Here is a 27,385-nt window from a genome sequence, read left to right as displayed (position 1 = left end):
CTTCTGGCTAGCCTGCTCTGAGTATAAGAGGTGTTGTGGGATAGTCCACATACAGCTATTTATTTGCAATGCTGTTCTGGATTTCATTGACCAGGTTTTAAGCCCATCCTTTCTGGAAGACAGACCAGTATTTATTCTGCTATGTGAAAAATGAGAACTTGAATTACTTAAATGGCCTGGAAGATTGATAAAAGCTTCCTCTCAAAAGATATGATGATTTTTATAATATATCTTTGGGTATCTCCCTAGTTGGGAGTTTATCTTTGTTCTTTGAAAATGTGAGATTAAAAGACTTTTTAAAATTTTTTTAAGATTTATTTTTGTTTGAAAGGCAGAGTGACAGAGAGGGAGAGACAGAGAGAGAGATCTGTCATCTGCTGGTTTACTCCTCAAATGGCCACAACAGCCAGAGCTGGGCCAGGCCCAAGCCAGGAATCTGGAACTCCCATCAGGTTCTCCGATGTGGGTGGCAGGGGCCAAATTACTTGTATAATCTTCTACTACTTTCCCAGGTGCGTTAGCAGGGAGCTGGATTGGAAGTGGAGCAGCCAGGACTCAAAGTACACTAACAGGGGATGCTGGCATAGCAGGCCACGGCTTGACTTGTGTCACAGTGTTGGCCCCATGCTTCTTGTTTTTTAATGAACTTCTGAGAAAAGTACATTACTACCCTCTCAGCACCACAGAAAATTGAACTAAGGAGAATGTTAGCCCCAAAGGCAACAGAGAAACTGAGTCTAGGAGCTGAGAACTCTAAAGGGAGAGATGGCCAGGTTATATGCATTTCCCTGTGAGTCCTGTCTTATAAATAGCCAATGTCATATTTGAAAATAACAGCAAAACAAATTAGCTGAACAGCAGATCTATGTCACTGTATGTGTATTGGGGGAGACATAGGGGACATGTTTATCTGGATCATTAAGACTTGAATCGTGAACATAGGCATTTTTGTAGGAGTTTAATTTTGCATGATAGCGTAATTCCAGGTATTAGCTTTCTAATCAAACCCTACAAGGAGATATCCTGAATACACATTCTCCCTGGCAGTAGCATGGTTTTTATCAAAAGTGCTAAAAAAAAAAAAAAGAGGTCATTTTATTTATGATTTGCCGTCTGTGGGGAGCAGAGTTACCATTCCAATATCTGAAATAGAATGTGTTGATTGCTTCCCAGCTTTGTGTGGTGTCCCTGGCATTATTCAGAACTCTCATTGGTTTACATTGTGAAGATGTGATGTTACAACTGGTTCTAAGGTGAGTTGCCTTTTTTGTTTTCTCTCAAGAAAAATTCATTCTATACTATTACTATTTTATGTTACTTTGGTAATAGAAGCTACTAAGGGCCATGTTTGTAGGGAAGAAAATCTTCAAGAGCATCAATTTAATTTCTGCGTTATTTCCCAAGGTTAATTTCAACTTCACTATTAAAAGTACCTGGGGGCCACATGTGTTATATTAAAAACATGCTTCTGGAAATAATAGATGGAATGTTTGGAAATCTTCTGAAGTCCTGTGAGAATTCCTGTGTATCATAGCTGAATGTTTTTCTCCTAATAGGGATCTTTGTTATTTATTTTTTAAATAAAGATTTATTTATTTATTTGAAAGGCAGAGAGGTAGAGAAAGGAGGTCTTCCATCTGCTGGTTTACTCTCCAAATGGCTGGAATAGCTGGAACGGGGCCAGGTCAAAGTCAGTAACCTAGAACTCCACCTGGGTCTCTGGCAGGGGTGGAGGGGCCCTTATCCACTGCTTTCCCAGGTGCATTAGCAGGGAGCTGGATCAGAAGCCAAGCAGCTGAGACTTGAAGTGGCATTCATGTGGGATGCTGGCGTTACAGGCTGTGGCTTAACCTGCTGTGCCACAATGTTGGTGCCAAGGATATCCATTATTGAAAACAACTTGGACATTATTCCACTTTTTCCAACGAAGAAATGCTGTTGGTATTAGATACTTAGACTTTGGCTTTGGTACACATGCAGTGTACATGATCTAATCTGTGAGTGTTTCCAGCTAAATGCAGTAAATATTTCATGTGTACTTGTAGTGTGTAATTCAGAAACAGTAAAGCAGGGAGCAGATGGCGTGAAAGGGACTTACAGACTGGGCAGCCAAAGGTAGTAGTACTTCCTTCAGTACTACAGGTGGGAAGGGTTTCATGAAGTGGCTGGCATGTGAAAACAGTGAGTCAAAGTGTAGTGCCCCTAACTTTACCTTACTTTGGTGATTTGGGTAGGGGACTGAGGAACACCAGATCCTACCGGGGCCTGCTATGTATCATCTTTCCTGGATCCCCAAGGGAAGCATGTTCTTTGTGAAGGCAAGTAATGAGGCTTCACTGTTAGTTCAGGACTCGCTCCTGAATCCCAGTGCAGCGTTTTCCAGACCTCAGACTAGACAGTGGTATACTTCTTTCCTCCTTTAAAAAAAAAAAATTTTTTTTGCTAAGCTCAAATCCTGAATCTTGGAATTAACTCCTCAAGTGAGATCCGCCCTGGCACTGCAGAAAACAGAAATTCCAGGGGGAGAGTTGGCCAGTGCTTGTGCTCCTGCACTCCCTTCTTAGCAATGTGGAAGCTAAAAGGGGGAAGTGAGACAGCCAGGATCCTCTAACACGCACTCCCCTCTGCTTTCTCACTGGAATTTCTGACCCTTCCTTTGACCTGTCCTTTGGGAGCGAGGGTGGATGAAGCTGAGAGTAGAGAGAGAAGGAAGGAGACAAGCTTTCCCTAGTTCACACGGGGGTCACGATTTGAGTAGTGGTCACCAAGGAGAAGGCATCCCAGGTGGATGTAATAGGTGTCTGAAGAGGTAGCTCTAGAAAGGCTGGGGAGTGTCCAGGTTGGGGCCTGAGAGTAGCAGTAAAGGCACTGCTTGGGAACCAGCTAGAAATGCAGAGTCTTGCCCTCCTCCCAGATCTGTGGAGTCAGAAATGCAAGGCAGGGCCCTGAAAGCTGTGTTTCGACAAACTCTGCAGGGGATTTTTCCTGGAGGCTCAGAGTGCCACTGGTTTGTGCTGTGGCTACAGCATCCTGGACTAGGGAGAGATTAAAAATGAGACTGAAGCAGTAGGTGGTGGCCTCCTGTGGAGGACCTTACAGAGTTCTTACTTCATGGGAGAGCATCACCTAGTAGTTTGTTAAGTTTAAAAGAGTTTTTTGGACTTTTGAAGGGTTTAGATCAAGTCATGAGTAACTAATCTTAAGGCGTTAGCAGAGAACAAATCCGATCATAAACACACACCCTGGGTAGTCTGGGTAGAACATTAGTTATCTATCTAAAAAGGATTACTTCAGCTCCCCATCAAGTCTCTACCGATATGACAGAATGCATTAGCTAGGCCTGAATGAAATCCGGGAGGACCTGGGAAAGCCTTTTTTATTGCCAAAACAAGGCCTTTATTCCAATATGGGTGAAATAGGATTGTATTTAAATGTTCTTAAATACTGCTACTCTGATGGCAGGACAGGCAGGTGTCTTTTTTTTTTTTTTTTTTCACCTCAAAGCCTGGTGTTGATCAGGAGGTGCAGAACTTGCCCATTCTGGGTCACCTCCTGGCCAACACCAGCCTTCCAGGTACACTGAAAAAGTCAGATTTAGCCCAGGTGCTGGAAGTTTTGCTGACTGGCTGATTAGTGACGTTTATAAGGTAAGCACCAATTACCTTTTGCCTGCATATATAGCAAGTGTCTTGTATTGCAAATTGTCCTCAGAAATGGCATTAGCAATGGCTTCGTTAGAATCCCACTGTGCACACTGTGAAGGTGAAGAAATCATCTCATGGTTGAAATACATACATGACCAAGTGATGGATAATCCTTTCCATGGTGAGTAAGGACAAATAATTTCCGAGGGCAGTACCTGAAAGACATGTTATCACAAACTTAGAGTTGGAATAATGGGGGGGAAATACTGGACATGAGGTTCGGAGATAGCCTTGACCACCTGTCCTGCTGTCTGAGCCAGTCTCTCCTTCCATTCTTTAATGAGGATGGGGGTGATGATAATGAGATTTCTTTCCCTTTTGCTCATTACTGAGTGCTGCCTCTATCTTTAACTCCACCATGCTGCCTGGGGGAGTTCATGAGGGGCATGAATAAGAGGACTTACTTTTTTTTTTTTTTTTTTTGATAGAGTTAGAGAAACAGAGAGAGAGAGAGAGAGAGAAAGGGCTTCCTTCTGTTGGTTCACCCCCTAAATGGCTGCTACGGCCTGCGCTGTGCATATCCAAAGCCAGGAGTCAAGTGCCCCCTCCCATTCTCCCATGCACGCAGCAGCCCAAGCACTTGGGCCATCCTCCACTGCCTTCCCGGGCCACAGCAGAGAGCTGGATTGGAAGAGGAGCAACTGGGACTAGAACCCGGCGCCCATATGGGATGCGGCTGCCACAGGTGGGGGGATTAACCAAGTGAGCCACGGTGCCGGCCCCGTAGGAGGACTTTCATACAAGTAGCCTGGGCACATAACGGGTACACAGAAGCCACTGGTTCCCTGAGCTCCTTCCTCTGACCTGATTTGATTCTACTCATCCCCTATCTTGGTTTTGGGGTATACTACCTCATAGAGTTATTGAGAGGGTCAACTGTAGTCATACTAATAACTGTGAAAAGGATCTGGAGCACTGTTAGGTATTACATGATTTTAAGGGAGGGGAATTTTCTAGAAAATACACTGTCTTTTCTGATTTAGAATCTGTACTAAAAGCAAGGATAATGAAAAATCTTTATTCTTGGCCGGCGCTGCAGCTCACTAGGCTAATCCTCCGCCTTGCGGCGCCGGCACACCGGGTTCTAGTCCTGGTCGGGGAGCCGGATTCTGTCCTGGTTGCCCCTCTTCCAGGCCAACTCTCTGCTGTGGCCAGGGAGTGCAGTGGAGGATGGCCCACGTGTTTGGGCCCTGCACCCCATGGGAGACCAGGAGAAGCACCTGGCTCCTGCCTTTGGATAGGCGCGGTGCACCGGCCACAGCGCAGCGGCCATTGGAAGGTGAACCAACGGCAAAGGAAGACCTTTCTCTCTCTCACTGTCCACTCTGCCTGTTAAAAAAAAAAAAATCTTTATTCTTCTAGTCATTTAAACTTTATTGTAAAGTACATAAGAAAAACAGATTTATAATCCACCTCTTATTATTACTGGTGCAGTCGTTTGAATGTGTATGATAAACTCATAGATCTGAGAGGCAGTAGAGCAGTGAGAATTATGTGAGTGCTTTTAATGAAGTTACTTGTTATGTGATAAGTAAATAATAGCTATATGTCAATTTTTGCTGCAACTTAAATACTCTTAATTATTGACATTTTGAAATGATAATCCATTTCTAACTAATACAAATTTCTTACATTTAGCAAATGTCAGAAACATAGGTTGAAATAAGGTGTATCCCAAAAGAGGCTAATTTGGGTAGCAGAATACTGAGGAGAAATTGTCTGCCTCCATGGATGTAATGCAGGATAGGCCAAAAGCAGGTAGGAAATAAGTGGCAAATCACCTCCAAAGCCTGGAGTGTCCTAGGTTAGACAGAATTTAATTCCTTTATGCCTTCAGTGCTATTTCTGAATATTCTGGGTAAGATTTTTTTCCCCAGAAGTACTGGGCCATTGTCAGGCTTATGAACTGCATTGCCTGTTAGGTTCAGATAGAGGCTGCCTGGCTGCACGAGAAGCTGTATGTGTACTTCAGAAGCATCTCCATCTTGCACAGGATTAGGGGTCAGGAGGAGAGGGGAGAGAAGCCCAGCCAGACTTCAGGGAAGACGATTAGGGGAGAAATATGACCAGCATGTCTTTGAAAACAAGCCATCTTCTGAAGTTCACTAACGTTGCCTGTTGGTGCATTGCTGGGGTTCTCATCATCTCAGAAGAAGCATTTTGCTTGCCTCATTGTACTTCACTACTTTATGTTTTTTTTTTTTTGAAGTTTATATATTTTTAGTTATGTGAAAGGTACAGCCATGCGTGCGCATGTGGGCACACACACACGCAAGTTCTCATTGCCAGCATAGCAGTAAGCAGTCTGTGCGCTTTGTTATCAGTTGCTTGTCACTGGATTGTTTCAGAAGTGAAGATGATCTACTTGAGTGAATGATAAAAAGGGAAGTAGCCCCAGGGTTGTGGAGGATTGGAGAGATGATGAAAACAGGGAGTACAATATTAACAATGTGTTTTTTTCCTGCTGTATTGAGGGATGGTTTCAAGTAATCTGGACCTCTACAGTCAGCTATGCTTTCGTCTCTGATTGTTTTTACTGCTTTCTGAAATAAAACTCCCAAACTAAATAAAGATAGTATAAATGAAAAGATAGCTCGATGATAAATACCTGTACAAAATTCCTATGGGATTTTTCTGCCATCAACAACTGCCTTATTTTGATATTTGACATTTGCATTCATTCTACCTCTTTAATCTTTCCCTGAAAGTGATGGGAAGACAAGAGCGGGTCAAGGTGTGGTTTTTCTCCATTTCCCTCTGGGATGATCCTTTATTTTGCAGGCACAGCAGAACTACCTGTTTGAATACCAGGGTTTTTTCATTTCCAGTTTCATAGAACCTCTCCCTACATATAAGGGGTCTCCCTCCATTGGGTTTATTCAGAAGAAACTTTTAGTTTCTGCTGCAAGCATGTCTTTGCAAAGTTGCAAATTCCCATTAACTGTTTATTCTAATACAGTTTCAAGCTCTCTACTGGTAGTATTTGATAAATAGCCTTATTAGCTTTCAGTGTTCCGTAGAAATGTATATATATCAACTTATTTTTTTATTTTTTTACTTTTTTATTTTTTTATTTTTTGACAGGCAGAGTGGACAGTGAGAGAGAGAGAGACAGAAAGGTTTTCCTTTTGCCGTTGGTTCACCCTCCAATGGCTGCTGCGGCTGGTGCACTGCGGTCGGCGCATCGTGCTGATCTGAAGCCAGGAGCCAGGTGCTTTTCCTGGTCTCCCATGCGGGTGCAGGGCCCAAGCACTTGGGCCATCCTCCATTGCACTCCTGGGCCATAGCAGAGAGCTGGCCTGGAAGAGGAGCAACCAGGATAGAATCCGGCGCCCCGACCGGGACTAGAACCTGGTGTGCCGGCACCACAAGGCAGAGGATTAGCCTATTGAGCCACGGCGCCGGCCTTATATATCAACTTAAATCACGAAATATACTTGGTTTGATCTGCCAGTCGTTATTTCCTGAAGTATATAAAAGCACCAAGCCAGTTTATTTTTAAAATAATTAATGATCACATAAGGCTACAGTAAGTCCTATGTAATCTGAATTTCCCTCGGCCTCACTGGCCTAAGGGAAAACAAGAATTCACATCAACAGCCACAGGAAAGGTTTCCTTGGCCCTCAGCTGAGCCACCTCCTGTCAGCTGTTGGCCCTCTACAAGACATCAGCCATCATTTTCTCTAGGGGTTCCTAAGTGAGGGCTTTATACGCATTCATGAGCAAGTCTGTCTCTCCCTCAGTTGTCCCGGTGTCTGCCATGGCTCTTCACCTGCTCTGGCCCCTTTGGTTGGTGCTTTCTCACCTCTGTCCCTACCATGCACCCGTAGCCCCTTCCTGCGCTGCTGGAGCAACACTGCCTGTTCTTGGTGCCTACTGATCCCCAGCAGTGCTGTGTTCAGATAGAGGTGGGAGAGGGTCCCTCTTCCTGCGTCATTCCTGGTCACCAGGGCATCTCCACTCAGAGATCCTCATGAGAAAGCACACCTTCATTTCCTGCTTCCAACATCCACTTCCCTCCAGTAGGGCTCAGATACAGGTCCCCAGAGCTAAGCCAATAATTGGAACAGACCTGTCCCTTTCCCACACTGTCTTTCTCCATCTTCTCTTTTTGTTTTCTTAACTTTCAGTTTTCTTGAAGTTGAGCTTATGAGAACAGATGGCACCACGCATACATGAGTGACTGTGTCTGGATGTTAGTATGTCACAGTTTAATTATGTATACACCTGTGGGTAGAGGGGGTGAGAGGGAGAGCAGGAGAAGCCCCTTACCCAGCTACACTAGGTGGGCAGAGTACATGATAGATGGTTTCATTTTTCTGAGAACTGAAGGGTAAGTGGCAAGATTGTCATTTCCTACCTGGAAGGTGTCATTAAAACGCTTAGCGTAAAGTACCAGGAAGAGAATTGAATCTTTTTTCCTCCTTGACTCAGGCTCTTGCAGTGTGGATCTGTCATTTATATCAGCTTGGGTCTTCCTCCTTTAGATCAATAGCAGAAATGGGAGACAGCTTAATGTTTACAGGCCTCAAGACATATCCTGAAAGTTGTACTTTTTATCTTCTCCACAGAAACCTTAATCATAGCTTGTTTCCCTTTGCATCGCCTCTTTCTTGAATGTTGAATGTAGAAACAATCATTCAGGTTTATTGCAAGGTTGTGACTGTTCACACAGGGCTGAGGCTGTTGTGGAATTGGCTCCTGCACACGTATGTGGTGCCTGGCTTGGCTATGCATCCTTGATCCCATTAGCTTCATCTCTGTCTAACAGGATGCTTTCTCCCTGGTAAGAAAGAAAGGCATTTAAACAGACTTTGCTCTCCCCATGTGCTCTGGGGGTGTCAGGAATGATTGCCCAGATTTTCTTGTCTCTGGGTTCATGATGCCTCTAAGGTAATTTTGGTCACACCAAAAATATTTTGTGCACAAAGGGGCCTGGGGCCCAGTGCTCCTTGGAGACTCCTTGGCCGCTGTATTTTCCACTGGTCATTCACAAGAACATAAGAGGAGGCTTACACTATGGCATAGTGGTGCATTGCTCTCATTCAGTACTCACCGTGAGCCAGAGTTTCTGGGATTTTACGACAGAGCTTTTGCAGCAGGTCGTTGCTCTGGTAGCACATTCAGATCAAAGAGGCAGACGCTGAGATGGTTGTGACCCAGGGCAATAATGCTTCAGTAGAAGGCTGTGAACGTTGTAGAGGGAGAGGTGAATGCTGTCTCAGAGCAGGAAGCCAGGGAGCCTTCCCACAGAAGGTGACACTGAAACTGGCCTTCGAGCCTTTGCAGGATGACAGAGCATTCGTTCCACGGAGAACAGGGCAGACACGCTCCAGGTGAAGTGTACAGTGGGTGTAGAGGCAGGGAGGCAAAAAGGATCTTTCCAGAGATGAGGAAGTTCCCGGAGGTTAAATTGAGAAGCCTTCTGAATGCTATGTAAAGAGGCTCTCCTAGCACAAGAAAGACTGCCTTAACATGTTTTTAAACAAAGGAATCAACCCGCGTAGCTGATGGATGGGTAGTCTGAGCGAGGCAGAGGTGAGTCTGCTCTAGCCACCACCAGTCTCGACCATGGTTTCGGGCCTTGCAGAGGCTGAATACTGCTCTTTGTCATTCCAGGTATCTGATCCCCTGCCATCACATGATGCTGAGTCAAAGGCGCGCCTTGAAGGAGAGGGACTGTTACTCTGTTTCTGCCGCCAAGCTGCTCGCCCTGACCCCTGTCTGCTGCTCCAGCGGGATCACCCTGACGCTTGGGAACCAAGAGAGGGATTATATCCTGTGGTCAAAGTGTACACAAGATGGTTCAGGTAGGAACTCGCTAGTGAATTTTAAATAAAAGCATGCCAAATTCCATCCCTCCTTGTAGTCTTGATATAATGTAGAGTCCCGTTGGTTTTAGAAATGCCCAGGAGGGGTCTTTTTCTCTTCCCTAAGAACTTACAAACACTTTGTGATAAGTGTTCATTGAAGACCTTGGCCATCACCTGGTCAGCTGATAGGGACCTTTATTTGAAGTTGGCTTTCTGGTGACTTCCTCGGAATCCAAACATGAACTCATGTACTCATGTGGCTTTTGAAACCAAATGGGAATGAATGGAGTGGAGTTGGCCAAATCCAAGAAATAACTTTTATTTTCATTTTCTAAGTGACTGATTTGTGGATTGTTTGCCTGTCAATAGTTGTATCACTCACTGTAGACCTTGAAATTTATGGTATGGCAACATTAACTGTTTTTGACAGGAGTTAGAATCCTCACCTTGTACAAGTAGCATTTAATTGACCATTCTGTCAGCTTTTGCCCTCCCCAGCATCAGAAGCTGGGCATCCAGCTTTGACGTTCATGTGGCTCTTTTAGTTCAGAGACGTTCTGCCTGTCCTGTGACCAGTAGGAAGGAAATGGCACAGTCCTGGGATTGACTCAAGTGTGTTCTGATATTCCTATAGCAATGTCAGTCTTTCCACTCTCCTACAGTCCTCTGAGGTAAAATGTATCTTAAGAGCCAGGCTACTTGACTAAGAAAATATTGGCATATTTGATATAAATGTAATTTTTAGAGATAAAGGTTGTCTTACTGGTTCTTTGTCTTTTTGTAAAATGTATGCATGGAAATGAAACATTTATGTGGCTTTATCTTTAAGATATTTTCTTGTTAGGCAGACCAGTGTGGATATCATGCTTTCTCATCTAAGAGTTACTTTTTAAAACATACTTCAAAATTTATGACTTCAAATGTACTATGAAAGCTGTTTCAGGAATGATTCTGTGGCTAACCTTGCCTCAGAATTCAGAATTCAAATTAAATGTATGGTTGTCCATTACTTGACACCTTCATTACCTGTGTGATCAGCTCACGCTTTGAAGAAGGTAGGATTCCCATTTACAGCTGAAACAAACTCTGAGGGAGGAATTGTGCAAGGTTACACACAAGGTAGGTTCCCTTATTTCAAACTCTGTCCCCGCTACTGCCTCTGGAGTTCCCTGCAGCAGATAAAAGCCCAAATGGATAGAAGGCTGTGTAGTAGCTGGTTTGCTACAGGATCTTTGTGCAGTAGTTAAGTTAGCATTGTGAGTCTTGACTCTGTCACTACCTTAGGCAAATTACTTGACCTTTCTAAACTTTTCTCCTCATCTCTAAAATGATGCCTACCTCAAAGGATTATTTTAAGGATAAATGAGTTAAGACTCCTAGTTCTTAGAAGACTGCCTGGTATATAGTATGTGCTTAATAAATACTTCTAGTGCAGGGGCCAGCACTGTGGTGCAATGGGTTAAAGCCCCAGCCTGCAGCACCAGCATCCGTATGGGTGCTGATTAGAGTCCTGGCTGCTCCACTTCTGATCAAGCTCCCTGTTAATGCACCTGGGAAAGCAGCAGAGGATGCCCCAAATTCTTGGGCCCTACAGACACATGGGAGATCTGAAAGAAGATCAGCTTAGGTCCAGCCATTGCTGCCATTTGGGGAGTGAACCAGTGGATGGAGGACTTTTCTCTTGCTACCTTTCTGTGTAACTCTGTTTTTCAAATAAATAAAATAAATATTTAAAAAAATACTGCTAGTGCAGACCTACATCATGTGATAAGAACGCGTTCTGAGAAATTTATGGTTAGGCAACGTTGTCATTGCGTGAACATTATGGAGTATACAAGTAATTACAAAGCCTGTGATGGCCTTGACATCACTGCAGTATAATCTTAGGGAACTACCAGTGTACATATACAGGCCCACTGTTCACTGAAGCATCTTTATGTGGCATGTGACATAGTAGTTTCTGATGGCTTTTTACTTAAAGTAGATAATAGAGCAACAGTAATGTTTTGGCAGTAGAGGGAAATGAATTTTCTCTACTCTAGTGATCTGAAAACTTGTCTTGTTAAGGCTTATTCCTGACCCAGTCTAGTAGAGATGCATTTATTTTTTAAAAAGTTTTATTTATTTGGGAGGTAGAAAGAGTGAGTGTGTGTGCTTGCTGGAGGCAGCCTCCATCTGTGGGGCTGGGATGAGGCCAGTGCCAGGCGTCCAGAACACAGTCTAGGTCTCCCATGAAGATGGCAGAAGCCGTCACCACTGCCTCACAGGGTATGTGTTGGCAGGAAGCTGGAGTCGGGGGTTGAAGCCAGGAATTCAACCTAGGCGCACCAGTGCAAGTTGTAGGTGTCTTATCTGCTGGGCCAAGTGCTTGTTCCCTGGTAGAGATTTAGGCTTGCAAAGGTGTGGCATCAAAGTAAGAACCGGGGTGGGGAGGGGGGGTGGCCTGAGATTGCCCGTACTTGAATTGTGACTCTGCCATGGTTGGTGTTGGGTATTGTCTCCGAACCTGGGTTTCTTCATCTGTAAGTAGAGAAAATAACCACCATATAGGATTAGTGGGAGAATTAACTTAGCCTTGCTAAAGCATCTGCAACCCACTAGATGTGTAAGAAGTGGTAGGACGTACGTATTTTTTCTTGTCTGAGTCTCCCCCCAACCCTTAGTGAAAATATAAACTTATGTGCAGGTGTTTTGACAAATGTATCTGTGTAAGGTGGAACTTTATGTCTATCTCTCTCAAATATATTTTAAAAATAAAGAGAAAGATCCCATCTGCTAGTTCACTCCTCAAATGCTTGCTATGCCTGGGGCTGAGCTGAGCCAGGATCCAAGAATTCAATTCAGGTCTCCCACATGGGTGTCAGGGATGCAACTACTTGAGCCATCGCTGCTGCCTCCAAAGTTTGCAGGAAGCTGGACTCAGGAGCTGGTGGGGTGGGGGGAGTACTGAATCTAGACACTCCCATCTGAGATGTGAGCATCTTAACCTGTGTCTTAATTGTTAGGACAACCTCTCTCTGTCCTGAAGTTGAAACTTTAAAAAAAAAAAAAAGTTTTATTTACTTATTTGAAAGAGTTACAGAGAGGGAGTGACACCAAAAGAGAAGTCTTCCATCCACTGGGTTCACCCCCGAGATGGTTGCAGTGGTCAAGGCTGGGACAAGCTGAAGCCAGGAGCCTGGAATTCTATCCCAGTTTCCCACATGGGTGCAGGGGCCCAAGTACATCTGTTGCTTTCACAGGTGCATTATTAGCAGGGAGCTGAATCAGAAGTGGAGTGGCTGGGACTCCAACTGGCACTCATTTGTGATGCCGGCATCATTGTAGGTGGAGGCTTAACCAACCAGCTGTGCCACAGTGTGGGCCCCTGAAATTGGAACGTTTAGCATCAAAGGCAGTCATATGGTAACATAAGCAGCATTCTTAGGTTAAAATGCCTGTTTTGGAAGCAAATATGGTTTTATTGTAGGAGACCCTATGATACCCTTCCCCATTTCAGAAGCCAGAGGAAGCCACAATGAGTTAATAACGGGCTTTCCTAAAAATCCAAAATTTTTCTTTGGGAAGCTGGTTCTCAAAGTACTGCATTATAGGCCTCCTACTTCAGAGTCAAAGCCAAACACTGCTACATTGTTACCTGCTCTGTGGCTAGTCCTGCAGGAGGTATGTTACCCACTGGAATCCTCTCAATACTGTGCAAGGTTGCTGTGGTTGTCTGTCAGGTTTCTAATGGCTGATGCCAGGTAATGGTTTGCTGATGGAAAATACTGGTTTTATGTCTTTGATGAGATATTCTTTTTTAAAATTAAAAAAGGAGGGTTGTGTGGACTGTGGTGTAGTAGGCTAAGTGCCTGCCTATGGCTCCAGCATACCATATGGGCGCAGGTTTATGTCCTAGCTGCTTTGCTTCTGATCCAGCTCTCTGTAGTGGTCTGAGAAAGAAATGGAAGATGGCCCAAGCACTTGTGTCCTTGCACCTGCATGGGAGACTCAGAAGAGGCTCCTGGCTTTGGATCAGCTCAGCTCTGGCTGTTGTGGCCATCTTGGGGGTGAACTAGTGGATGAAAGACCTCTCTCTGTCTCTCCCTCTCTCTGTCTGTAACTCTACCTCTCAAATAATAAAATCTTTAAAAAAAAAAATATATATATATATATTTCTTTATTTTCATTTTATGCGAGAGACTGTGATAAAGAGATATACTGATTCACTCCTCAAATACCTGAAACAGCCAGGGCTGGGCCAGATCAAAACTAGGAGCCAGGAACTCAATCTGGGTCTCCCACATGGGTGGCAGGGACCCAAGTACTTGAGCCTTCATGGCTACCTTCCAGGGTATGCATTAGCAGGAAGCTGCAGTTGGGAATAGAGCTGTGACTTGAATCCAAGCTCTCCTATATAGGCTGCAGGTGTTACGGGGGCAGCTTAACTTTTGGATCAAGTGCCAAACCCCGTGAAGGTGTTCTGAAAATCTAACCATTTTATTATCACTCAGAAATTATCGGGCCAGTGGTGTGGTGTGGTGGGTTAAGCTGCTGTCTGTAACACTGGCATCCCATGTAAGTGCCGGTTTGAGTCCTGGCTGCTCCACTTCTGATCCAGCTCCCTGCTAATGCACCTGTGAAAGCAGTGAAAGACAGTCTGTGTGCTTGGGCCCCTCCTGCACCCATGTGGGAAACCCTCATGGAGTTCCTGACTCCTGACTCCACCTGGCCCAGCCCTGGCTGTTGTGGCCATCTGGGAAGTGAACCAGTGGATGGAATAGCTCTCTCTCTTTCTGTCTCTCTCCATCTGTCTCTGTAACTCTGCCTTTCAAATAAATAAGTAGATATTTTAAAAAATTATTGAAGTAGAAATTATTGTACATGAAATTGCTGGCTCGCCAGTCTCAGCCTGAATGAGCCTTTGCCCGTTCCCTGAGGGTGTCCCCAGGCCTCTTGTGCTGACCGGTCTCTGCCTCACTGCAGGAGCCGTGGAGCAGCAGCTCCCTGAGGAGTTCTCCCCATCAGCCTGCATCGTGGAGTACGGGAAAGCCCTGGACATCAGCTACCTGCAGTACCTCTGGGAGGCCCACACCAACATCCTTCACTGCATGAGAGACTGCCGTGTCTGGTCTGCCCTTTATGACGGAGACTCCCCGGACCCCGAGATGTTTCTCCAGAGTCTGACGGAGGACGGTGGTGCTGCTCCATCCTACCCTACATTCAGAATCCCGCAGCAGCTCCCCAGGAAGACCGGGCCACCACTGGCTCCAAGAAAGGACAAGGGCCAGACAGAGCTGGAGTGGGATGACAGCTATGACACTGGGATCTCCTCAGGGGCTGACGTGGGCTCCCCTGGGCCTTATGATGATGTGGAGACAGCAGGCCCCCCTGCGCCTGTCGAGCCCCCCAAGCACATCCAGGAGATGAAGAGGAACGCCATCCTGCTCTTCAAAGGGTCCTACATCGAAGAGTCGGACTTCCAGGACGATGTGATGGTGTACAGGCTGTGTGCTGAGAAGGATTCTGAGGATGCGAGCAGTCCGCGGGAGGAACCCACAAGGCCGCCCGCCGCCGTAGCCCAGCCCCAGCTTCAGAGTGCACCCCTCAACAACGGCCCCCTCTCTAGCCCCCAGCCAGAGACGGATCCCGAGGAGGATGGCCACAGGGACAGCACAGACCTGCCTCAAAGCGTGTCCTCAGAACCAGAGCGAGACGAGGGGCCTGTGGGAGCCCCAGCCTCAGAGTTCGCACCCCCTGACTCTGAGGCAGAGCACAGTTCCAGCCCGGCACCTGCTAGTCCAGAGCGCGAAGATTTCATTGCCCAGTACGACCAGATCATCCGAGAGCTGGATTCCGGCGCCGAGGGCTTGTTGGAAGAGCATTTCCCCACGCCCGACCCCTTGCTTCTCCCAGAAGAGGAGCTTGGGAAGGAAGCCGGGAGCACCGAGGAGAAGCAGGAGCAGGAGGAGGAGGGGAAGAAGGAGCCGGAAGAGGAGGAGGACGACTTTGACTCCTTCATAGCGGAAAGCCCTGCCGTGGAGACCGTGCCTTCCCCTTTTGGGGTGCGAGATGAGGCCGCCTTAGCCGGTCGACAGCCCGTGAGGACTCAGAGCACCCCGTTCACAGGTGATGAGCTTGCATTGCTTTGTGACTTCTGCCTTTGTAAGTGCGTGTGTGTGTTGCAGCAAGAAAGTACAGCAGGTAAGGGGCACCACCCGGTCGCCTAACAGAGGAGGGAAACTGCTTTCACAAAGAGGAAGGAGGGCTGGCTTTATTTTCCTGCTGCCTTTCTTGATTGGTATTTCCATTTGCCCAGGAAGTTGGAGTTTAACTGTTACCTTTTCATAACTTCCCTGATATGCCCATGATCAAGAAATAGGACTGAGGGCCTGGTGCTGTGGTGTAGTGGGTGAGACTGTTGCCTGCAGTGCCGGCATCCCATATGGGCACCAGTTCAAGTCCCGGCTGCTCCGCTTCCAATCCAGCTCTCTGCTGTGGCCTGGGAAAGCAGTAGAAGATGGCTCAAGTGCTGGGCCCCTGCACCCATAGTGGGAGATCCAGAAGAAGCTCCTGGCTCCTGATTGGCACAGCTCCAGCCGTTGTGACCATCTGGGGAGTGAACCAACAAATGGAAAACCTACCTCTCTCTCTCTCTCTCTCTGTAACTGCCTTTCAAATAGATAAATCTTTAAAAAAAAAGAAAGAAACAGGATTGATGAAACCAAACAGGAATCCTGTCTCATTCTTGAATAATCTTATTTCCTTTAGTCTGATTTATTTTTCTCCTTATCACTTACTTGTCTGTGTGTGTGTGTGTTTTAATTTTGAACCGTCTCTCTCGTTAGAACGTGTGCTCCTTGAGAGTAGAATATATTTGTTCTCCGCCCCATCCCTAGCCTCTGAACAGTAAACAGAGCATGTTGAGTGATAGTAGCTGTATACACACATTGGAGGCCCTTGGGGTTTGTTGTACCTTCTCTGGGAGCGTGTTTCAGATAATCACAAAACCGTCATCTAAAATATGTAGATCAGACCCGCATAAATGCACAGATGTATCAAGTGATACACTACCAACCAGAGGTAGAAATCATGTAAGAGGCAAAGGGGTAGAATCAGATACCAGACATGTGGGTTTGATGAAGGAATAAGGAGGAAAACCTCATTAAGGAGGGTGGGTGTTATGGCACAGTGGGTTAAGCTGCTGCTTGTGAAGCCTATATGTAGTGTTGAAGTGCTGGTTCAAGTCCTGGCTGTTCCACTTCTGATCCAGATCCCTGCTAATGTGCCTAGGAAGGCAAAGGATGATGGCCCAAGTGCTCGTTCCCCTGCCGCTCATGTGGGAGACCCTGCTGAAACTCGTGGCTCCTGGCTTCATCCTGGCCCAGTACTGGCTACTGTGGCCATTTGGGGGAGTGAATCAGGTGGAAGACCCCTGCTTTCTCCCCTCCTTTCTCCCCACTCTGCCTCCCTCCCTCCCTTTCTCTTTCTCTATTGCTCTGCGTTTCAAATAAATAAATAAATATTTAAAAAAGGAAAAAAAAACCTCATTAATGGTTAACCTGAGAACTCTGAATCTGCAGTTGGTACTGCCAGGGAATTGCCACAGAGGAGAGGGTTCATTGAGGTCAAGGGTGGAGTTGGACCCCTGAGTAGAGTTCAGGTAGCAAGGAGAGGTGCTGGAAGGAGACAGCAATACAGAGGGGCAGACAGCAGCCGTGGAATCAGGCTGTGGGTGGGTCCTGGCTCTAGCCCCTACAAGGCACGTGGCTTTGGCATCCTCAACACTCCACTTGTCCCTTTCAGGACTGGAGGAGCTTTGGGGAGTCTTTATTCCTGTTCTTCTGAGTAGCCCTGCAGCCTCGGCTGGTGCGCAGAGAGCAGCTTGCCAAGGAGGGATCATGCTCCCTCCTTCCTGGGTCACCCCAGGCACGCAGAAGCAGCTGCCTTCTTGTCCAGCCAAGTGTACTTAGGTGATTTCAAGGAGCTTTTCTACCTTCATATATTTACTGATGCCTGAATATTTTTTCATGAATTTTTTTATGTATTTACTGATGCCTGAAGATTTATTTAAACATGGAGAGAGCTTTTAATTCCACAATTAAAAGGCTTGAAGTGCTAGTTGAGATAACATTTCAGTGTGAACAAGTTTTAATTAAAATTCAATCAGTCAGTCAATCAGAAGTAAAAGGGATTAGATAATCTCAACATTTCCCAGCTGATAAGGGGAGGGGAGAGGGAGAGGACGCCTGGGGAGCTTAAGCAGAGATGGGGCAGAGGCGGCCTGGTGCAGCCATCAGTCTGGACCTGAGGCCCGCCCCCTTTGCTCTCTCTCACCCAGCCCGAAATCCCCGCCTTGCACTGAGGCCTTTCTTAGGACATTGCATCAGGGCCTCCATGGTAAGAAGGTTGCTCTTAAGACGCCGGCTCTCTTGCAAAGGAGCTTCATTCCTGGGAATTGTGTAAATTGAGGAGGCAAAGTGTAGTTTAGGGCTAAAAATAAGCAAAAAGCTAATGTGACACCTTATTAAATGACATCAATATTTTACATGCGATATGCTTGAAAACTGATATATAAGGCAAGTTCTTTGATGCACACTGGTAATTATAACTGGAACCTCATCCTTTTTCCTCCTGTGAAACTGGCACATAGCTTTAGGAAACATCTTTTTCTCTTCCAGTGTATGTGTGCTTTGTAGCTTCCAAACCTGCGTGCTCTGTAGCGTGAGGCTTAACTTCCTTCTCTCTAGGGAACCTCGATTTTGGCTGCCGGGAATCTGCTTTCCAGCCACGTCAAAGCATTCTGTTTACCTAATTTCATTATTCACGTATGCAGCCATCTTTTATTGATTCCTCATATTTGACAGGTCCCATGCTAGGAACCGATGACACAAAATGAAAGGTGTTCTCAAACTCTGAGAGGAGACAGCAGCAAAGAACCTGTGAGTGCCCTGCTAGTCAGAGACTGGTCGTTAGTCACTGCGTGCCACGTCCGATGGCAGCTCCGCAGAGGGAGTGGGAAAGCCTCCCAGACGAGGGGCAACAGGGCGACAGGGGATGTCCCTGGGTTACAGTGGATAGCACTAGCAGTCCAGGTAGAGGAAAGAGCAGGAGGAAGACACAGGAACCCCACAGCTTGTGGGGTACAGACCACATGGGCCAGGGAGAGGGGAGAACAAACCATAGTGCAGTGGTGCCAGCTAATGGGTGTCTGTGGGCCAAGCCAAAGAATGGGGGCCTTGTGCCCCTGGCACTGAAGAAGCCCTTGCAGTGGTAAAGTTGGGGAGTGATGTCACCGGACCTGCGAAAGCCAGCCTTAGTAGCAGTGTGGAGTGAGCACTGCAGTAGGCAGAATTTGATAACAAGGGAGAGATTCTTTTTGTATCAGAATTCAGAATGCACCATTCTTCAACCCTGTAATGCTGTTTCTAGGAGTGGCTTCTTTGCCGTGATACATGGATCAGGATGTTTGGTGTGGCATTGTTTATCATGGGGGAGACCCTGGAAACAACCCCAATGCCCGCCTGATGACACTGGCTGACTTTATCCAGTATTTTGTGGCCTCAGAGATGGATTGAGACAGCTCTGTGTGTGTGCTGAACTGGGACAGTCCCCAGGAAGTATTAAGTGAAAAAGAAAGCTACATAATGGTGTTCAGAGTTGTTAATTATTAAAAAACAAAAACTGATAAACATGGATGTCAGATACACACATATACATACATGTGTACATATATGTGTGCACACATGCTTCCCTAGGAGGTGAGATAATGTGTTGGCCAAGGGCATTGGAAACAGAGATCCGAATTAAATTTCTGACTCTGTGTTGTTTATTAGCTGCCTGTGCTTAGCATTTCTGCCTCATCTTTCAATTGGAAGTACTTGCAGTCAGCATCCTGCGTGGGGTGGTTCTGAGCATTGAGCTGATCCATGAAAAGTGCTTGCTTACAACACTGGCTGCCACCTAGGAGGGGATGGATAAATGTTTGCAGTAACAATTCAGTTATTATATATGTAAAACTTTTTTAAAGAACACATTAGAATCTGTTAACAGGGGTTTCTTTCAACAAGGAGGTCTATTTCATTTTATACTCTTTATCCTGTGGGTTTTTTTTTTTTTTATGTTACCAGTTTTAATTTCTATTACAATAGAAGAACTGTCTCTTGAGTCAGGACAAGCAGTGATGGGACTCTGCCCTGAGGCAGTGCTGGGAGGTGGAGGCGAAGGCCCACAGTCAGGAGACGTTTCCAAGGTAGAATCTGCAAGGCTGAGGCACCAAACTGATGGCAGCAGCTCCATTCTTGGAGGTGGGATATGCAGGGAGAGGGAGCCTGGTTGGCTGAGGCAGGGGACAGGGCCCTGGAAGGGAGAGCAGGGAGTGACAGTGAGGGGTGCTGGAGATACTCATTCTGAAAACCTCTTTCATGGGTGGGAGTTTATCTGTCATCCCAGGAGAAGAGGGGGGAAAAACGCCTCCCTCCCCACTCCTCCCAAGATCTCTGAGTTCTCTGGTTTTTGGCTGCTCACCAGTTTCCCCTAGCAACTGCTTCTTGCTAAGTAGTTTTCTTTTTTTAAAGTACTGGAAATCAACTAAGAGTAAAATAGGGATTGGAAAAAGATATTTTACTTACTGCACATACTTTAGAAATTATAATTAACACCATTGGTTGGTTATAATGGCAGCCTTTTGGCTTGACCTCGTATTTGTCCAGCCAAGTTAGACAGTGATGATATAGTCTGTCTCTCTGTGGGATGTGGGGTTCAAGTTGTCTTTCCCCACCATATTGCAGTCATGATAGACTGAACAGGGATCATCTCCCTTGGACACTGCATGGTCAACAGTTCTCATGGCCATAGGGTGGTCCGGTGAACACACCTATAGTCTGGGCCCAGGGACGGGACTTTGAGGGATCACGTTAGGGGCATGTGGTTGACATAGGACTCTACCCAACTAAACATGAGTTCACCAACTTGTTTTTGCTGCATCTGGAAGGACACAGATTCTGAGCCACGACAAGAAACAGGTGAGAGGCCCTGGGGGAAGACTGGGTCCCAGGTTGACCAGGGTAAGGACAGCAGCCTCATACTTGTCCATGTAACTTAGAAGCCAGACTTGTGCTCTGATGCCTTAAGAAGAGTCACCAGTCAGGTACCAATGCCATCTTACTAGTTAAGTGATCAGTTTAAGTTCATAATTGATCATAAAGATAGGATTAAATGTCAAAGGGATCAAATAAATAAGACCAGTGTCTGCTAAAAATAATTGATAGAATTAAAAGGTAGAGAATGCGCCAACATGAGAAGCTGGATACACAGCAGACTCATAGAATCACAGATACCTTAAATAGCACTCTGGCCTCAGAATCAGCCCTTCAGGCATTTCGATCTGGCTAAAAAGCCCATAAGAGTATTTCAGGCATGGAAAGCCAAGACACTGTGGCAAAAAATGCCCTAAATGAAAGATCTCTGTAAGTGAGATCCTGGTGGAAAGAACGGGCCATCAAAGAAGGAGGTACTTTCTCTGAAGGGAGGAGAGAACTTCCACTTTGATTATGGCCTTGTCTAAATAAGGTTGGAGTTTGTGAACTCAAGAGGCTTCCATAGCCTTGGCAGCTCATTACAAGAGCCTCAGGTGATTACTGACGTCATAAATAAGAGTGTCAATTGTTAAATCAACAACAGTAGTCACTGTGCACTTGCTCCCCACATAGGACCTCTGTCCTTAATGTGTTTTACTATGAGAATTAATGGTAAAACTAGAATGCAAACAGTACTTTATATATTGTGTATCTGTGTAGGTGCAAACTGTTGACATCTTTACTTAGTATATACTAAGTTGATCTTCTGTATATAAAGATAATTCAAAATGAATCTTAATGAAGAATGGGATGGGAGAGAGAGTAGGAGATGGGATGGTTTAGGAGTGGGAGGGTAGTTATGGGGGGAAGAACCGCTATAATCCAAAAGTTGTACTTTCAAAATTTATATTTATTGCATAAAAGGTTTCTATAAGAAAAAAAAAAGAATCACCAGGGACATTTCTGGGGTTCTTCAAGGAAAATGCATTTTTTCACTTTCAATCTGTGGCTCCAGTCCAGAGTTTCTGGATGTGTTTGGCAAACTCTCCCAGTTGTTTTGTGAGGTTCGCCAGGGGCTCCCTGTTTGTAGTTCATGGAAGTGTCAGAGCAGCTCCGCCTCACATCCCAGGGACTGGAAGCCGAGGCTAAATGCCACACAGGAGGCAGGAGTGCCTCTGCCTTTTTGTCTTCATGAAGACAGGAATCCTGCACTTAAGCCTGCTTCTCACCTGCGTGGGTGAAGGGATTAGGTGTGGTGTTCCTGTGTCTCATAGGCAGCTTTGTTTCCTTGCAGAGGATTTTGTGCCTGTGAGTGATGAAGTCTGTTTATGTTAAGCTCCTGACGTTGGGGAAGTGTTCATAAGGCACAGTTGCTTACCCAGTGTCATGTGCTTTTGTCATGCATGTGCATCGTTTGGTGGCATCATCCATAGCTCCACTGGGGAAATACCAAGATCTCATTGATTTTGCTTACTGGGTCCATTGTATGGTAAAAATTTAAAAGCATCTTTGTGTGTTTTTTTTTTTTTTTTTTTGACAGGCAGAGTGGACAGTGAGAGAGAGAGGAGAGAGAGAGACAGAGAGAAAGGTCTTCCTTTTGCCGTTGGTTCGCCCTCCAATGGCCGCCCCGGCCGGCGCACCGCGCTGATCCGATGGCAGGAGCCAGGTGCTTCTCCTGGTCTCCCATGGGGTGCAGGGCCCAAGCACTTGGGCCATCCTCCACTGCACTCCCAGGCCACAGCAGAGAGCTGGCCTGGAAGAGGGGCAACCGGGACAGAACTCGGCGCCCCGACCGGGACTAGAACCCGGTGTGCCGGCGCTGCAAGGCGGAGGATTAGCCTAGTCAGCCGCGGCGCCGGCCTCAAGTAGTTTTATTAATACCAAGTTTCTTTCTTTCTTTTTTTTTTTTTTCTCTACCTCTGTGACCTGTAACATCAAGCACCTGTTGTTTTCTAGCGATCCAAAGCAGTAGAAGGTCCTTTTGCCTAATCTTTTTATGAACTGCTCTTGTATTCTTAGGGATTTTCTTTTTTAAGAAATCTGTGACACATCAGACTGTATTTCTTCTCTCGCTGACTCTCATCTGAAAATCAAAGATTGGCTGCCGAGTTACCAGGGCTACCAAGGTGATAGCCCCGGTCCTCATTCACCCCCATGCCTTTCTCTTTTTCCTTTTTTTTTTTATATCTTATGTCTTATGACTTATGACACTTGATGAAGCAGAGTCTTTCTTAGGGTGCTTGTTCAGGATAGTCTCTGTCCACACTGTTGCTTTTTGGTAAATATAGTTTGTATTTGCTTGGTATTTTTATTATTATTATTAGTAACACAAAGGTTCTTTTGTCACCAAAACTTTTAATGGCATCTAAAGTTTGTAGGAAACCTACAGTCCACAGCATCGTAAGGTGATAAATATCTGTTGCGGACATTGGCAGCCCGCAAGAAATAGAGAAACAGCATAGAAAAGATTTTAATTTTTGAAGATTAAATTATTTGATGTCTGTTTATTTCCCCCCCTAAAGGTCTGTGATCATTTTCAAAGTGTTAAAACTACCCATGGAGTCAAAATGTCAGCCCTCCCCCCACCTCACCCTGTCTTCTCTTTATGGTGGTGGTGTTTTGTTTTTGATTTGGCCGGAGGCAGGAGAAGCCTTGGCCACAAGTGTCAGTCTGGGTTTGCACCTGCTGAGCCCGTGTGCAGGTGTTGAAGAGAGGTGTCCCCACGTGCCCAGCCAGCGCTGAGGCCTTGCGTCTTCCTGCAGGTCCATTCATCAGCGTGGTCCTGTCAAAGCTGGAGAACATGCTGGAGAACTCTCTGCATGTTAATTTGCTGCTCATCGGGATCATTACTCAGCTGGCCAGCTACCCCCAGCCGCTCCTCCGCTCCTTTCTGCTCAACACCAACATGGTCTTCCAGCCAAGCGTCCGCTCGCTCTACCAGGTACGTCCGTCAGCTGTGGCCACGGCCTTACCTGCTGTTTTTGTGGGTGCTGATTGGCTGGGCCTTGTTTGTTCCTTTCCCCTCACGATTTGGTTTTTGCTCAGAGGCTCTCTGTCTTACTCCATTTGCTTTCTGTCCCTATCCTGTGAAGCTAGCGGTGTAGATTATTTTGGACAAACTGGAAAGCTTCATTTATTTGATGTTGTGAGGAGGGTGCCCTACCAAGAACACCCAGGCAGTTAAAAATGAGCAAATGCCTAATTTCATAATAGGTCCAGTAATGAGGGCTGTGCCTGAAAGGGGCAGTGATGACTGAGGGTGGAACAGCACTGTGAGGCCACTGGCATCCTGCATGTTGGTTTTGACAGGTCCTTGCATCTGTGAAAAACAAGATTGAACAGTTCGCTTCTGTGGAGAGAGACTTCCCAGGACTCCTCCTGCAAGCCCAGCAATACCTGCTCTTCCGAGTGGACATGTCGGATCTGACCCCAGAAGCACTAACCAAAGGTCAGCCGGCTCTCCTGGTGTCTCACCTCTCCGTAAGCTGTGCCTCCATTTCCCCGCGAGTTGGTGTGTGTCTGCAGAGGCTGTGTCAGCTCCTGGGCCAGAGAAGCATCTGAAGGTTGATTTATTTTTACACAACGAGGAGGAGCCTCCTCTTCATGTTGCTAAGCCTGAAAAAAGGCCTGCCTGGCCCGCGCCCGGCCCGTTCCCCCTTCAGAGGAGCCAGCAGGCGTTTGTTCTCCTCGCTGAGAGCGCTTCGGGGAAGGCGCGCTGTGTGGGGTGTTGTCAGGCTGGAATAAATCACACAGCACATATGGGCCAGGGAGAGGCATTTTGTGCACTCCTGGAGCCATTTTTTGGCCAGTCCTGTCCTGAGGAGGGCATCTGTTCTCTTTATTATGTTTTCAGAGGCCCTTGGGCCAGAAATAAATGTGCTTCAGGGCTCTGTGAGGTTAGGAAAAACCATTTGGACTAGGAGAAGGGAGGTTTATGCTCAGTCTGAAGTTTCTGTGAGTGCCTTTTCTATCAGCTGAAGAAGCAGGGCTGGGCGGGGGCCTTGGCAAAGCCGAGAGAAGGAGGCGGGTGGGTGCTGAAATCAGGCCTGCTTCCGGGCCGGGCCTGGGGAGCACCGCTGCTCTGCCTGGGTTAAGCTCTGGCTGGACAGATGAGATGACTGCTCTCCGCTGTGTCTTAGGTGCTGGTGAGTACAAACCAGGACTGCTCCACGTCACACTGGGTTTCCCTTATTTTCTTGTGGACAAGTCAGGCTTCACATGGCGGCTGTGCAATGGAAAGAGCAGGGCTCTCAGTCCTGAGCCAAAGGCAGGGGGTCAGAAGCAAGACTGGGAGTAAGAGGCAGCAATGTAACTCGGCACAATTTCCAGACCTTTAAAGGAAGCCCAAGGTGGGGTTCTGCCCCTTTGTAGCCATGTGATCTTGGTCACATGACCTCCCGGGGCCCCCATGTTCTCCACTTCTCAGTGAAGGAGTTGTCCTCAGGGTCTCGGGTTCTCTCTGACTGGAGCCAGAGTTCTGGCTGTGCTGAGCCTTTGGGTATGACAGGACTGATTCTGAAAGAAGGGTGGGCCATGTGCACTTGTGGAGGTGGGTTTGGCTTCCAGCTGTTGGACCTGGAGAACAGCAGGCACAGTCAGCCATGGAGGGAGAGAAGCTTCCACATCTTGGTGGTAAGGTGGGCTTCAGGCCCCTCGTGGCCTCTGTTAGCCACATGGGTGATTGTTCTGTGAGCTGTGTTCCTCCTGAATAGGGAAGATGCTTACATAACCCACCCTGCGAGAGGGGCTCCATCACTTAGCATTTGTGCCTAACAAACTGCTGAAAAACCCAATGGCTCACACACAGCCAGTTGTGATTATCTGGGGGCTGCTGATCTGGGCTGGGCTTGGCTGATTTTGCCTGGCCTTGCTTGTGTTCCTGCTGTCAGGGTGGCTGGGTGTCTGCGACGGCCTCACTGTGGCTGCTGGCTGGAGTAATGGGGGTGTTTCTTCCAGTCTGCTAGGTAGCCCAAGCTTATCAGCATCATAGCTCTAGGGTACCAAGAGTGAGAGCCGTAACAGAAAATCTTTTGCAGCCGAGAGCACTCCTTTATGGTAAGTTCTGCTATATTCTGTCAGCCTAAACAAGTCACAGGGCCAGCACAGATTCAAGAATGGAACAAAAGCCCCACATCTCATGGGAGTGGTTTCGGGAATTGTGGCCCCTTTTGCAGTCTACCAGACAGAAGGTGCCTTAAGTATCCTTATATTGTACTCTGGGTTTGTTCTTTTTCATTTTATAGTCTGTTAAGTGCTTTCTCTGGTAGTCCATTTTTGGTGTCAAACAGTCTTGAGAATTGGGCAAGAAGGGTACCCCTGACTTCACTTCACATACGGAAGTGGAAGTGGAGGCCAGGGAAGTCAGCCAGGATGCTGAAGCCCAAGTACGGAGACTGTCCTGCTGGGTCGTTGAGATCAGCGCACACATATTGACCAGCCTGGACAGGGTGGTGTGTTGAACCCAAACAAGCACGTTCAGGGTGGGGAGTGTGGAGTCACTCAGGCCTTGGGCATTGTCCTGGCTTCAGGCTGTCTGGTGGCCATGGCTGCAACATATGTGCCCAGAGGAACTGGTTCTCTCTGCATATGGTCGTTGGTTGTCAGCTAGGATTGATAGTTTTTAAGTCCTGTGACATTCAGGGTACCTGTAGGAAGCTCTCCTGGGACCCAAGACTTCCCTATTAATTGGATATTTTGCATTCATGTTCTAATAAGGTTGACCCTAAGGAGGTGTTAGCAAAGTGATACCCTTCCCCCATCTTTAACGACCTCTAAAATCACAGAGTGAGCAAGTTCTCAGTCCCCTTGTACATAGCTCCTTCCAAAGCACTTACTGTGACACAGAGGTCTTTGAATGAGGCAGAGCTGGGAGCTCTGTTCTCACCTGGTCACATGGGGGATTGTGATGTAGGCCGATTTTAGCAGCACTGCTGGGGATTTGTGTGTGTGTGTGTGTGTATGTGAATGCATCAAATTTTATTCTCCTAAGTTCTTGAATCGTCCTAGTATTATTTTTTTTTAAGATTTGTTTTATTTATTTGAAAGAGTTACAGAGAGAGGTAGAGACAGAGAGAGAGAGAAGTCTTCCATCTGCTGGTTCACTCCCCAAATGGCCACAGTGGCTGGAACTGAGCTGATCTGAAGCCAGGAGCCAGGAGCTTCCTCTGGGTCTCCCACATGGATGCAGGGGCCCAAGGACTTGGGCCATATTCTACTGACTTCCCAGGCACGTTAGCAGGGAGCTGGATCAGAAGTGAAGTGGAGGCCCGGCGCCGCGGCTGACTAGGCTAATCCTCCGCCTTGCGGCGCCGGCACACCGGGTTCTAGTCCCGGTCGGGGAGCCGGATTCTGTCCCGGTTGCCCCTCTTCCAGGCCAGCTCTCTGCTGTGGCCAGGGAGTGCAGTGGAGGATGGCCCAGGTGCTTGGGCCCTGCACCCCATGGGAGACCAGGAGAAGCACCTGGCTCCTGCCTTCGGATCAGCGCGGTGTGCTGGCTGCAGCGCGCCAGCCGGGGCGGCCATTGGAGGGTGAACCAACGGCAAAAAGGGAGACCTTTCTCTCTGTCTCTCTCTCTCTCACTGTCCACTCTGCCTGTCAATAAATAAATAAATAAATAAATAAGTGAAGCAGGCCGGGACTCAAACCAGAGCCCATATGGGATGCCAGTGCAGCAGACCAGGTTAAACCCGCTGCACCACAGTGCCGGCCCCTCAGTGTTAGTTTTAAAAACCTTGTGTTGCCCCCTTTTATACCCAGGGCATCATTTCCAAACCATTGCTAATTCTGACGTTCACTTCTCTTTCCTCCCTG

At 46.8% G+C, this 27,385-nt stretch overlaps 1 protein-coding gene across 5 annotated transcripts in view; it reads left to right on the top strand.

Annotated features, from left to right (window-relative positions):
- FHIP1A (FHF complex subunit HOOK interacting protein 1A) overlaps positions 1-27,385 on the top strand; it is a 307,224-nt gene that overhangs the window by 271,085 nt on the left and 8,754 nt on the right. For 2 of the 5 annotated variants that reach the window (XM_002716896.5, XM_008267334.4), the window contains 5 exons: positions 1,174-1,253; positions 9,325-9,515; positions 14,484-15,626; positions 23,338-23,516; positions 23,885-24,023. In XM_002716896.5, coding sequence (XP_002716942.1) covers positions 1,174-1,253; positions 9,325-9,515; positions 14,484-15,626; positions 23,338-23,516; positions 23,885-24,023 — 1,732 coding nt within the window. Of the gene's footprint in view, positions 1-1,173; positions 1,254-9,324; positions 9,516-14,483; positions 15,627-16,770; positions 16,872-23,337; positions 23,517-23,884; positions 24,056-27,385 lie in introns of those variants that run through there. The other 3 variants (XM_017347298.3, XM_051819360.2, XM_051819359.2) reach the window with 3 other exon arrangements.

This window comes from Oryctolagus cuniculus, chromosome 8, assembly GCF_964237555.1.
Source record: "Oryctolagus cuniculus chromosome 8, mOryCun1.1, whole genome shotgun sequence".
Taxonomy (NCBI): domain Eukaryota; kingdom Metazoa; phylum Chordata; class Mammalia; order Lagomorpha; family Leporidae; genus Oryctolagus; species Oryctolagus cuniculus.
The sequence above is the reverse complement of the archived record's forward strand: the minus strand, read 5'-3'. Positions and strand labels throughout refer to the sequence as shown.